General features: G+C 38.0%; 1 protein-coding gene across 17 annotated transcripts in view; it reads left to right on the top strand.

Annotated features, from left to right (window-relative positions):
• Dock7 (dedicator of cytokinesis 7) overlaps positions 1–13,579 on the top strand; it is a 198,422-nt gene that overhangs the window by 160,508 nt on the left and 24,335 nt on the right. For all 17 annotated transcript variants that reach the window (XR_015451897.1, XR_015451898.1, XM_021255643.2 and 14 more), the window contains 5 exons: positions 640–774; positions 2,027–2,179; positions 11,330–11,488; positions 12,039–12,139; positions 13,269–13,461. Coding sequence is in view for 15 of the 17 variants with exons in the window: in XM_021255643.2 (XP_021111302.1) it covers positions 640–774; positions 2,027–2,179; positions 11,330–11,488; positions 12,039–12,139; positions 13,269–13,461 (741 nt within the window). In the remaining 2 variants the exon portion in view is untranslated. The remainder of the gene's footprint in view (positions 1–639; positions 775–2,026; positions 2,180–11,329; positions 11,489–12,038; positions 12,140–13,268; positions 13,462–13,579) is intronic.

The raw sequence follows: 13,579 nt of genomic DNA, 5'->3' as shown, positions 1-13,579 counted from the left end.
TCCCATGTGCATTTCAGCCTCAGAAAGGAAGAGCAGTGCAGAGCGCAAGCGTGCGTGTGTGTGTGTGTATGTGTGCGTCTGTGTGCGCGTGTTCACGTGTCTAAAGGCGGGCCTTAGAAGGCTGCACCTCCCTTCTGCTCCCATCACTCATCAGGCCCCCCCGGGGTTTTGGTGTTTGAAGGAAGAAGCGAGCGTGGTTACAGGTACAGAGCCAGCTTCCCTGCCACCGCCACCGTGCCCTGCTCATGTCCAGCCTCGGCTCTGCTTGTTTTCTACATGAGCCTCAAGCCGGTCCAGGCGTGTCTATAAATTCCTCCAGAGTGGGGATGGCGAGCCTCTAGAGCTTTCAATGACACAAGCAGTCCGCTGTGGCACGCCCGCCACGGGTTCAGCACCGCTGCCCTAGAGCACACTTTGCGCTTTCCCACCACTGTACCCGTGCTCCCCCTTTTCAAAAGTTTAAATTCTCTTCACTCTTTGACCTTGCTTTATCCAACTTCTTCTTGGCTACTTCTCCTTGAGTCCTCTTAGCTCAGATTACTTTCTTTTCTTTAAAAAATGTGTTTTTTATACATATTTTACCTCCCTAACCAGGTTGCAGGTCCATCTCTATTATACTTGTGTATTTTTAAATTGCAGACAGTTTCCGTGACAGAATCCAAAGAGAGCATCCTTGGTGGGGTGCTAAAGGTGCTGCTCCACAGCATGGCCTGCAACCAGAGCGCCCTGTACCTCCAGCACTGCTTCGCCACACAGAGGGCCCTGGTCTCCAAGGTGAGTCACTGCGTCTGCTGCGGCTGGCTTTGCTTGCTTGTCAGCATCGCCCAGAGTCACTGGACACTGTCTTTTCTCTCGTAACAAAGTACCCAACACCCAAGTTAAAGGGGAAAGGTTTATTTGGCTCACAGTGTGTAGAGGTTGCTGTCCATAATCGGGTGGCTCCAAGACGGGGTGGCATGGCAGAGGGCGTCACAGAGGAGAAACAGTTCATGATGGGCAGAAGGTGGCACAGCAAGTTGGGGGGCAAGACAAGCCTCTTTCTGTCCCTCATATTGTATCCAGGCTACCAGGATTAGGGTGGTGCCAGACTAGTCAGTGGACTGACTTAGTGATCACCCATCCTAATCCCAGCACTGCACCGTAAATCAGTCGCACACTCGATCCAGCCACCTCGGAAACAGCCCCATCTAGGACTGCATGAGGCTCTCTGGGAACATCGAGACACAGCCTAACAGACACAGCGTTGGTTAGCACGTGCATAGTTACACTGTGACTGATTACCTGAGACTTGATTCTGTGTGGGCTCTCTGCTGCCTGCCCTTAGGAGCTTCTCTTATTTTGACCACCATTAACTAGTGTCTAATGTTAAAAATACGGGCCCTTCTCCACATCAAAATTACTGTTTTTTAAAATTTCTCTTCACCTTGCTCCATCTTACTGTTACATATCAAGAATTTAATATATAGGCAGTTCAGTGCAGGGAAAGTAATTTATCCTATGGTGAATGGAAGATATTTCTTTTTGTTCCACTGCTTCAAATATGTAGTTCCTGTATTTATTTGTTTTCTCCTGGAAATATGGTAGGTGCATTTTTTTTTTTTGGTACCAGGGATCCAACTTGGGACCTTGCTCTTGCCAGGCAGGTGGCAGAACCACTGAGCTAAACCCCCAGCCCTGGTAGGTGTAGTCTTAAATTTTGACGGTGGCTACTTCATCCTAGTCATCCTAGAAGATGGAATACAGAGATGTTAATGAAATTTAACCAGTGAAATTATTTCTGTACTATTTTGTAATAATAAAAATAGAGAATTCTCGTATGTTGGCTGTTGTGCTTTCATGATCTCATGAACGCCTCCGTCCCACTTGGGGATGAGAAGCACCATCTTGTGACACTGCTGGCTAGGAATGGTGTCCCTGGTGTCTGTACACCGGTGCCACTGACCTGCACCCTCGGCTCATGTCATCCCGACCTCTGAGTTCCTGTTACTGTGTAACCTCGGGCCGTGTCCCCGTGCTGTCCTCCTAGTTCCCGGAGCTCCTGTTTGAAGAGGAGACCGAACAGTGTGCCGACCTGTGCCTCCGTCTGCTCCGACACTGCAGCAGCAGCATCGGTTCCATCCGCTCCCACGCCAGCGCCTCCCTGTACCTGCTCATGCGGCAGAACTTCGAGATTGGCAACGTGAGTACCCGGGACACCATGATGACAACTCTGTCACATAGGGTTATATTTCTTGGGAGTTTTCCTGTATATTTTGAGTCAAATATTGTGTTGTATTGTCTTGGTATTGCTCATTCTATCGATACCTTCCAAAAGTCCAAATCTCTTAATTTTGCTTCCTGTAGTAAAAGAAAAGTATGTGTAGTGTGTATTATAATGTAATGCACATAACTAACCTATGGGGTAATATAGACTTAGAATAGATAAATGTGTGTTGAACAATTTTAAATTTTAATTGTCACCAAGTAAAAAGAAAGTAATAAAATTAAGTTTTAAATGTATTAATATTTTATGATTACATGTCACAGCCTTTAAAATTTTTCTTTTTTTCATTTAACTTTTGGTTAGATATTACATTCATGTGTTGTATTTTACCTAACTTTTTGAACCACATTTTTAATTCCATTATTTTTACTTATGTAAGTATTTAAAATCATGAATTTTGTGCTAAGCACTGCTCTTGATATCTCTGGCTTGTTCTAATATATAGTAACTTGGTAATTTCAGTTTGTATTTTCTTTTTAGCCTTTTTCTTTCCAAGTTTGTTTTTTTGGGTACCGGGGATCCAACTTGGGTCCTTGCGCTTGTGCCACAGGGGTCGAAACCACTGAGGTAAATCCCCGGCCCTTTATTTCCAAGTTTTGTTGTAGATATAGTTGGTTGCATTGTAATTACAGTGTGTGGATACACCATTTCTGCCTCATGGGCTGTTGGTGTGTGCATTTCACATGTATGGCCAAGCATATAGTCCATTTTATCAACTTGCCACAGTACTGGAAAGGAAGAGGCATTTCTATTTTCAGAATATTGAGATAAACATCTACCAAACAAATATACTTTATTTATTGTGGTATTCTGCTTTTCTCTGTCTTGTTTGGTTTTTGGTCTACTTAGTGGACTGATAAGGGGTTGATTAAAACCTATGCATGTGTTTGTCTTTTTTTTCCTGTAGCTCTTGTTTGATGTGTTACTATTGATAACTATTATATCCTCTTCTGAATTACAGAGCATTCTTGGTTTCATTTAATACTTTGACCTTTGTTGGCCCAAATTCCACCTTGTATGGTATTAAGATCTTGACCTGTGCTTTCTTTTTAATTTGAACTTCATTTACTTTTGCCTGTTCATTTATTTTTACTTGATTTTAGGTGTACTTCTCATATACATTACATAGCTGAGTTTCGCTTTACAATCCAGTCTCTTCTTTGAATTAAACCTTTTCGTATTTGTTGTTACAGTAGCTATACCTTAGAATTCTGTTGTATTATTTTGTGTTTTTGTGGGGTTTTTTTCTTTTTGTTTTGTTTTTTGGTACTAGGGATCAAACTTGGGTCCTTGCACTTGCAAGGCAGCCGGAGGAACCTCTGAGCTAAATCCCCGGCTCTGTTGTATTATTTTATTATTCTCCCCAACTTAAAAATTTTGTGTTGGTTATGTTTATTCTACATTGTGTGATCAATTCACCTAATATTTTGGGTGTCACATTTATCACATTTGAGAAAGTTTGTATTTTTGTTTTATTGGCTACCTTTATAATTATGTATTACCCCCAGTCCTGTATTTCTTTAGATTATGCAGTCTCAGTGAGAATAATATTGCCACTAAGAGAGTAAAAATTGATTCTTGTGGGCCTTATGGGGAAAACCTATCTATTACTATGGTTTATGGCCTGGCAGAGTTCAGCACTACACAGTAGCATTTCATTCCTGTTTATTCCCTCATTGGCCTCAGTGGGTGTCACATGAGCAACACTGACACTGAGTTCATGGAGGTTGAAGAAAGAACAAAATGTATGCAGAATCAGTGCTACAGTCTAATACTCCCATCCCTTAGGCATGTAATATATTCTTATATTAGATGGTGTTATAAAACTGGTATTACCAAAAATGGTAGAGCTGGGGATTTAGCTCAGTGGTTCTGCTGCCTGCCTCACAAGTGCAAGGTCCCGAGTTCGATCTCAGGTACCCCCCAAAAATTGGTAGAGAATAGATGTCTGTACTGTTCATCAATTGCATGATCTCAGAGTCATGTCAAGAGATTGGTAACCATTGGCTCCATTGTGGATATTGTTTGTTTAATTCTCAGTGCTTTTGTGTGTGACTTGGGTTTCAAAGAATGTAATCTTTGTGTTAGTCAGCTTTTCTGTTGCTGAGACAAAATATCTGATATATACAACTTAAAGGAGAAAAGGTTTGTTTTATCTGATGGTTTCAGAGGTTTTGTCCATGGTTGGCAGCCCCAAGATAGGAACATCATGGCAGATGAGCATTAGCATTAGCATGGAAAGCTGCCTCATTGATGGCATCTAGGAAGCAGAGAAAGGGAAGAGCCAGAGAGCGGCTCTGGAAGAGTTGTCCCCAGATCATGCCCCATGGCCCACCAAGGCACTCCCAGAAGGGCGCTATACTGATCTCCTAGGTGTCTCTCAAGACAGGTTGACAGTCAAGATCAATGATCATGTTCTCCGAGCTGTTTGACCCATCATTAATTATATTAGTTGCTGAGAAGAAAAAATGTCAGCATCTGAAAGAGTATCTAGTAGCTAGTTTAGTTGAAACCTATTTCATATATCATAAAAGTTAAATTCAGTGAGGGACAGGGATTTAGCTCAGTGGCAATGAGCCTGCCTTGCAGGCACAAGGTCCTGAATTCAATCCCCGGTACTAAAAGAAAAAAAAGTTAAGTTCAGTGAAATAATTTTTAAGAAATAATTTCTTTTTACTTTCTGAACCAATAGCTGTTTCAGATTTTAAAATTTGATTGTATTGCTGTTGTATTTATAGAAATGGCTAATTTATATTATTTAAACAAAATGATGATATTAAAAGTTAACCAGCAGGCTGGGGATTTAGCTCAGTGGTTCCGGCACCTGTCTCACAAGCGCAAGGTCCCGAGTTTGATCCCCGGTACCAAAAAAAAAGTTAACCAGCAAGCAGGACTATGAAGTTAAATATATAGTTTTCAATTTTTTAAATTAAAATTCTATTTGATCATCCTTAACTTTGCATTAAATTAAGAGAGTAAACTTTATATTTAGTCTTTTTATATATAAATCCAAATATACAGAGAGTACATAAATGTACACTACATTCCTGGTATTAAAATTTTGCTAAGTCATGACAAGGCTTTTAAAACTTTTAACTTCATCTCCCTAATGAGTGTATAATTCAGTCTTGTTATTGTACTGATTAGTATTTTTCTGATTCTAGAGTTGCACATATTTCCTTGTGCTGTACTGGCTATTTATCATCATCTTATGTCTACTTTTTAATTGGGTTGTCTATTAATGAGCTCTAAGAATTCTTTATATATTCTGGTCATAGGTTATATGCATTATAAATTTGGTGTGTTTAAGGACTACTTTTCATTTTAGTGATGTCATTTAAAGTTCTAAATTTTGATGGAATCTCATTTCTCAATTTTTTAATTTTATACATCATGTCTTTTGTATACTAGGTAGTTCTTGCGTACCTTGAATTCATAAACATTTTCCCTGATAATTTCTTCTTAAAGTTTTATACTTTTAGGCTTTCATATTTAGGTTCATAGATCCCTTCAAGTTATTTCCATGTATGGAAATAAAGGGTTGAGATTAATTTTTTATATACAGATACCAGGTGTTCTAGTGCCATTTGCTGAAAACACTATCTCTTCCTTGGCTCTTGAACTGAGTTTATATTCTATAAAATGCTAATGTTAAATAATCTTTCAAAACTCAGTGGACCATATATGTGTGGTTCTATTTCTAGATTCTCTGTTTTATTCCAATGATCTATATGTCTTTCCTTAAACCAATGCTGCCTTGATTATTGTAGCTTTAGAAGAAGTCTTAAAATTAGGTACTAAACATCTTCCAACGCTGTTGTTTGTTTTTTTTTTTTAACTTTTCTAGGTCCTTTGTACTCCTACATAACTTTTAAATTTCAATATCCAATTCTTCATTTATAGCAAGTATACACAGACCTGAATTTTTATATATACCTTGTGTTTTCTAATCCTGCTAAATTCAAGTACAAGTTCTAGGGGCTCCTAGAGATTTCTTAGTATTTTCTCTGTAGATGATCATTTCATCTACATATAAAGATTTTGCTTCTGCCGTGCCAATCCTATCCTAATTGTGTCATTTTATTGCCAGACTATTTTGGTGGGGCCTAGGTTTCAAAGTTTAACGGACAGATGAAGAGTAAGCATATCTGCCCTTGTTCCCCACAGAAAGCATTGTATCTTCTCCATTCATATAAGGCATTTTTGCTGGAAGTATGGAGAACATGTCTTTGATCTGCTGAGAAGGTTCTGTTCTACTTCTAGTCTCCTGATAGCTTTTACCATGAACAGCTGCAGCATTTAGTCCAATACTTTTTCTCCAACTAGTGATAGGATCATATGACTTTTTCCTTTCCTCTGTTAAAATGATGACTTTTGGGGGTGGATCTTCCAGTGCCGAATCAACACTGCCATCCCTATAAAAAAACCACTTTTTACATCCTGCCAGATCTGACTTCTAATAGTTTGTTTTGTTAAACAAATGTCTATCTACGTTCATACTTTTTTCTTCTATTATCTTTATCCAGTTTTAGGATTAGCACAATGTTGAGTTCCTAAAATGAGGGGAGAAGTGTTCCTTTTTTTCTGCTTTAATTGTTTGATATAATTTATCAGTTAAAATGTATATGAACCTGCTGTTGTCTTATAGGTAGATTTTCAAACTGGGAATATACTTTCTTTAATAGGTGCTATTCAAATTTTGTATTTCCTCCAGAGCTAGTTTCATTAATTTGTCTTCCAAGGTACTTCTTAGAAGTTGTCAAATTTATTTCAAAACGGATTTTTGAAATATGCTTTCTATATCCTTTTAAATTCTGTAAAATCTGTGGTAATGTCTCCTAGATCTTGATATTATAATTTAGAAAATGTATAATTGATATTGTGTAAGAGGAAGTAAAGGTCTAAAGGAGCAGGGGAAGTGGGAGGGGTAGGGGAAAGGAAAAAAGGGAAAAGAAAAAATATGAGAAAAGGAAAAAAATGGAAACAAAGTCTTTGCAAATAGGGAAGGGTGGAGGGGGTGAAGGAAGGGCAGGGGAAGGGGAAAAAAATAAGAACCAAGATGGATCATGTAATGGTACAAGATCCCAACGATGAATGTAACTTTATTTTATACCTAAAATGTACCAATAAACTTAATGGGAAAAAAAATAAAAAATGAAAAATAAATAAGAATTTTTTTTTAAATTAAAAAAAATTAAAATTAAAAAAAAAATTTTGCTGGGGGTGCTGGGGATCTAGCTCAGTGGTTCCACTGCCTGCCTTGCAAGCGGAAGGACCGAGTTCAATCCCGGGTACCAAAGAAAAATAAAAAAGAAGTCAAAAAAATAAATAAATAAAATTTTGCAGGGAAGTGGTTAGAAAAAAAGTGTTTATAAATGTTCCAGGTAGGCAGGACTAGACACTGTGTTAGTGAATGGTGATAAACTTTCTACTTTTCTTCATTGTCTTCCCTTCTGTTAGTCTTCCTACCACAATATTTTAATAAAATCTTTCCTACTGTTTTTATTTGTGTTGTTGAATATGTAATACTTTGTCAGCTTCAAATCATGTCGATTTATTTCTTTTCCAGATATAATTGTGTTTTCCTTTCCATCTTCTTCCTCCCTCCCACTTTTCTCTTAGTGCTTAGTCCTGCATATAAAATATTTTGGGTTTTTGCTTTAATCATCCCTTATTTGACTAAATTTGTCCTCAGGAAGTTCTTGGGAATACTATATAGTTCCCAAAATTTTGCAAAGTTGACTGTACTTTTAGGGGAATTAAGGGTTTATGAAATTTTTATCTCAGACCTTGAGTAATAAAAAGCTTAAGAAAGAAAGATCAGTAAACTTAATAGATAAAGAACACTTAGTAGGAGAAGGAAGAGGTGTACTTGATTTTTTTCCCAGCAGCTCAAGAGATTCATGATTTCTATTTAAATTAAATGCCTTTTCTAAAATATGGTATTGACTTGAGTTTTGTTAATTTTCTTGGGCACAGAATATGTACTTTCAGTTCACTTATTTTGGAAAATGTTCCCCAGTATAAAATTGTACATTTATTTTGTTCCAGTGTTTGGGATTTCCTCTGCTGGGTACCAGTTATACATATGTTGGCTCTTTTTGTCTTTACTTTCTACCTGTCATTTTGTCTTTTCCTTTTTCATGCTTTTTAAATTTTCATCTTTGTTTCTGTTTTTTAATGAAACATTTTCTTGTGCCAGTTCATACTCTCCTAGTTTATGTTACATATTTCTGATTCTTATCATCTTTCCTTAAATTCATATATTTCTGCCTTGATTTTCTTCCTAAAGCTAAGTGTCTTCATAATTTTTATAACATAAGGTAAAATATTTCATTAGAATTTTCATCTGCTTTATGACACCTTTCTTCTATTAAATACAATCATGCATCACATACCAATGTTTTGGCCAATGATGGACCACCTATACCACAGTGGTCCTGTAAGATTGTTTCTTCCAGTGACACCATAGCCATCTTGGTTTGTGTCAGTATATTCTGTGATGTTCACACAGTGGCAGAATCACCTAAAAACATTTCTGAAATCCCTGTTATTAGTGCACACATGACCATGCTGATCTTTCTCAGCATTTTGTTACCCAACATGAAATAAGTTGAATTATCTTAGCCCAAGTCTTGTGGGAAGTTCCTTTAGCCATATGTTTTTGCTAGGATTTTGGTATTATGCACACATCTTGTTTAGCTTCTGAACTTTCTGACTGGTCCATTTTTGTTTACTCCTGCCACATTTTTACCTAATTTTGTTCTCGAGACAGTTTTACCATTTCAAAGCAAGTTTATTATTTAAAGGAATGTTTTTTCCATTTGTTCTACAATCTGTGCCCTAGGATACCTCACTATTTGCTTTCACTTCCTTGCCTTACAGCGGAACTACTTCCTATGTTAGATTGTCCTGGCAAGCTTTTTGGATTTTTCGAATCCATGGATTACATCATTATCCTCATTTTGATGAAGATGAAATATATGATGGTTTTTCCTATTCATTTTTTATTTTTGTCTGAAATTTTAGGTGAAGTGGAAAAGTACTATTTCACACTGCTCTACTTTTCCTGGTGCCAGATCCCCCTTAATCCAGAACATAATGTTCTAGTTACTTTATAGATCTTATTTAGTTTTAAAGATAAAATCTCTACAATTTGATGGTACTTAGAGTTTTCTTGGTACATTTTTTTCTCTTGTTTTAGGAAAGCTCTACAATAGAAGGAAGAGGCAGTTAATTAGATTAGTATCAGGTAATGGCTCTATAAAGGAATGGGTAACTTAAAAGTGGCAGTGATCTGTGTAGTTTATTTATTCAATAAATACTGAAGTGTATTGAACTGTGTCCTGCATTGCACAACCATAGATAAAGGGATAGTCTAGTTGTTTAAGGAACTTAGCATCTGATGGGGAAGGATACGAATAAGCAGTGCTCATCTAACAATAGATGAACCAATTTCAGATGGTTCTGTGCGGATTATATAAACTAAGTAGAAGAAGGAGCAGTAAGGCTCTCTGAGCAGGTGTTGAATGTGTCGGCAGCGTGAGAGAAAAGCACAGAGTGCTGTGTGAGTGCACACAGAAGGAGCTGTAATCAGAGATGGAATTTCAGAAAGAGCAGGTGCTTGAACCAGGGTGCTGAGTTCCCCAGGCAGACAGACGGGGAGGCAGGTGGGTGTTTTAAGTGAGGAAGATGGCGGGCACAATGGGCAAGACATGGGGAGCAGTGGAGGGAATGGTGCGCACAGACTCCAGCGCGTCCTGATGGTTATAGTGGGAGGCAGTAATACGATCAGGCTGTGATTTCAGAAACCTAGACTCGTGTGAGAGGTGGCAGATACTAATCACTCTCATGTCCCACTAGACAGTTGGACATATTTATTGAGTTGAAGATTTGAATTTTATCCTTAATGCTAAGGGGAACAACTGGAGTATTTTAAGGAGAAGAGTGACTCTTTAGATGTGCTTTTTACAAAAATATCCCTGGTGCTACTTAGAAGATGGACTTGAGGCATACAAGGGAAAAGGAGATAAACTAGGGAGTTGTTCCAGTAACCCACCTGAGAAATGGTGAGGGTGTAAGCCAATGCAGGGTTGCTAGGAATGGAGAAAGGGCAGAGTGGACCAGATCAGCAGATGGTTGGTGTGGGTGGACTTTCGATAGGAAGAATGAGTATGAAATGACCCTTCAGTTTAGGGATAGCCGTTAGGAAGGGAAGTGTCAGACATGTAGACCTTGAGTACTCACAAAATCTCCAGATGGAGCTGCCTGGTAAAATGTAATAGTCTGCAGCTCCAGAGAGAAATATAAGCTAAAGACTAAAAGATGTTAGTGGAAGGGAAAGGAATCAGTGAGGCTATTTAGAGCATTTCTAAGGTGTAAAGACGGTTTGTGAGAGAATTTTGAGAACACTAGCATTCAATAAAGACAAGCAAGGAATGAAGTAGATGGGAAAGGGGAGTGAATAAAGAATAGGAAAACCAGTAGAAAGTAGTGCCACTGGAGATGAGGGGAGAGAGGACCAAGAGAAAGTAACAGTAACTTTTAATGCGGAAGCACGCCAGACGGGATACAGCACTGACAAAAAGTAACTTGGGTTTGGCGATTAGTAGGTTAACATTAATAATCATTAATGATCATTAATCTCTTGAGTGGTTTAATGCAGAATTGGTACAACAGAAATGAACTTACACTAAAAAAGGGAAGAATATAAGTTAGGAACTCTGAAAGCCATCACTATAAAAGATTTTACCTTAGGTTACATAGCAAGACCTTGTCTCAAAAATAGACAAACAAGCAAACAAACAAAAAGGCACACTATCTCATTCAGTTCAAACACATGGCTTTTTTGAAAACACTGTTTTGTAGAATATGTAGCAGAATTCTAAGTTTTATGTCCTTTATAAAATAACATTTCAACATATATGTTTCATTACTTTATGAAAATATTTTGCCCAAATAATATTTTTTTTTACCAGATACTGTTTTTATTTTAGTGTGGAAAAAGAGCTCTTTTCACTTGAGGCTTTCCTGTATTAAATACTGACCTGATAATTTCTGTTACAGAACTTTGCCAGGGTTAAGATGCAGGTAACAATGTCACTGTCCTCCTTGGTCGGCACATCTCAGAATTTTAATGAAGAATTTTTAAGACGTTCTCTAAAGACAATATTGACATATGCCGAAGAAGATCTGGAGTTGAGGGAAACGACATTTCCTGATCAGGTCAGATTATTTCTAAGTTGTTAATTGAAACAGGCTTGTGAAATGAGTACTTTTCTAGACTCAGTGTTTTTTGCTAGAGGATCCTTTGTATATCTTGTGCATCAGAGACTATTAAGCTACCCTTCCTTTTGGAATAGTTCTTTGATGTTTACTTCTGTGCTTTTGTAAATGGAACAGTAGACTTAGGCAGTATGGAGACAAAGTTTTCTGATGAAATATCCTTACTTATTAAATAGTAATTTGCCTTAAAAATTAAGTTTCTACAAATTACCTTTCAGTAAAATCAGAAACATAGTAGAAAATTTTCCTTTTTTAATCTTATGTTTCTTATATCCCTACTGTTTATTTCTACTTTATAGCACTATTTGTTTCCAGATGAAAGAATTGAAAAGGAATTTATGTAGTTTACTATCCTTCACTTACCATATCCCAGCATACTTACCTTCTGTAGAACTGCATCAGTATTATGCTTTGTTCTGAATCTTCAGATGTTTATCTGAAAGTCCCCCAAGGTATCTTAGTGATAATGAATGACAGTGTTATGCTGCAGGTCCAGGATCTGGTTTTCAATCTGCATATGATCCTTTCTGATACTGTTAAAATGAAGGAGCACCAGGAGGACCCTGAAATGTTGGTCGATCTGATGTACAGGTAGTGCTTGTTTGATTCACTTATTCTTTGTGTAGTGGATTTCACATTAGATAAGAAAATAAATATGCAGAAATTATTAAAATTATTTTTTAAATGATAGATTGAATAGTCACTGAGGAGTTTGAGGCAGAACTGTGAGTTTGAGACCAGACTTGTTACACAGCAAGTTCAAAGCAAGCTTGGGCTGCATAGAGAGATCCTGTCTCCAACAAAACCAAATGGTGCTTTTCCCAGGCTGCTTTTTCAGATCTTTCCTGTCACTTTTTTCAGCAACTTTGCATCACAGTTCAGTATATTAATTGATTATCAAAAACTAGAGGACTTTTATTTATTTTTTCTTAGTACATGTTTGCAGTATGTAGTGACTGCATTCATTGAGGAGTTGGCCCATGTACGTAACACATCTTAATATTTGTATCCCCTTCTCTTCCTTTCTTCCGGCTCCCTCCAACTCTTAGTACCCTTCGCTTTTGTAAAAGATAATCATGATACATATTTAACACCCTCTGTCCTGGGTCTCAGTCTTCCTAGCAAGTCCTGGGATCCATTTTTTTTGGTACCAGGGATTGAACTCGGGACCTTGCGCTTGCGAGGCAGGCACCGGAACCACTGAGCTAAATCCCTGGCCCTAATTGTCCCAATTTTAAGCATAGTTATGACTACATGTAGTATTTCTAAGGACAAATTTTGAGAAATCTGTAATTCCTGTTGTATACTAATAGATGCAGTAATAAAATTTCAGAATTTCTGAATTATAGACATAAAACAGTTTTATTCTTTTTAAAATAAAGGTGACACAGTGAAACTACATTTATGTTTTGGTTTTTTTGCATGAGTATAAAACTTCTCTGTATTCCCAGAATGAATACATCACCCCCCAGACCTTTCCCTTGCTTCTTTAGTGGCCAGGTTTTAATAAGGCCTGTCTCCTTTGGCCCCCACCCAAACTGGTACAGTCTAGTCCATGGCCCACAGGGACTTCTCAGTGCTTTTCACACCATTTAAGAGCTGGTCTTAGTACGTGGTGTGTGGGACAGAAGCCGGTCTAGGTGAACTCTGAACATGCTGTCTAAACTCCTCCTGGGTTGGGAAGGACATGCTAACTGAGAAGAATCTCTGTTCTGATTAGAATTGCCAAGGGTTACCAGACCTCTCCAGACCTGCGGCTGACCTGGTTGCAGAACATGGCTGGCAAGCACTCAGAGCGAAGCAATCATGCTGAGGCTGCACAGTGCCTGGTCCACTCGGCAGCACTTGTGGCAGAGTATCTGAGCATGCTGGAGGACCGCAAATACCTGCCTGTCGGATGTGTGACATTTCAGGTAGGAATCTGCCAGGGCTCTCTTTGGTTTTAGCTACCGCTCACTATAATGTTTGGAGTCCTTCAGTTTGTAAGAAAAAAATGCAGAAACTTAAGTCATTAATTGTTGTTAATGCATT

The sequence above is a fragment of the Heterocephalus glaber genome, unplaced genomic scaffold (assembly GCF_053883595.1).
Source record: "Heterocephalus glaber isolate CG9 unplaced genomic scaffold, H.glaber_assembly_v1.0 deba00001442, whole genome shotgun sequence".
Lineage (NCBI taxonomy): Eukaryota > Metazoa > Chordata > Mammalia > Rodentia > Bathyergidae > Heterocephalus > Heterocephalus glaber.
Note: the sequence above shows the minus strand (reverse complement) of the source record. Positions and strands in the feature narration are given on the sequence as shown.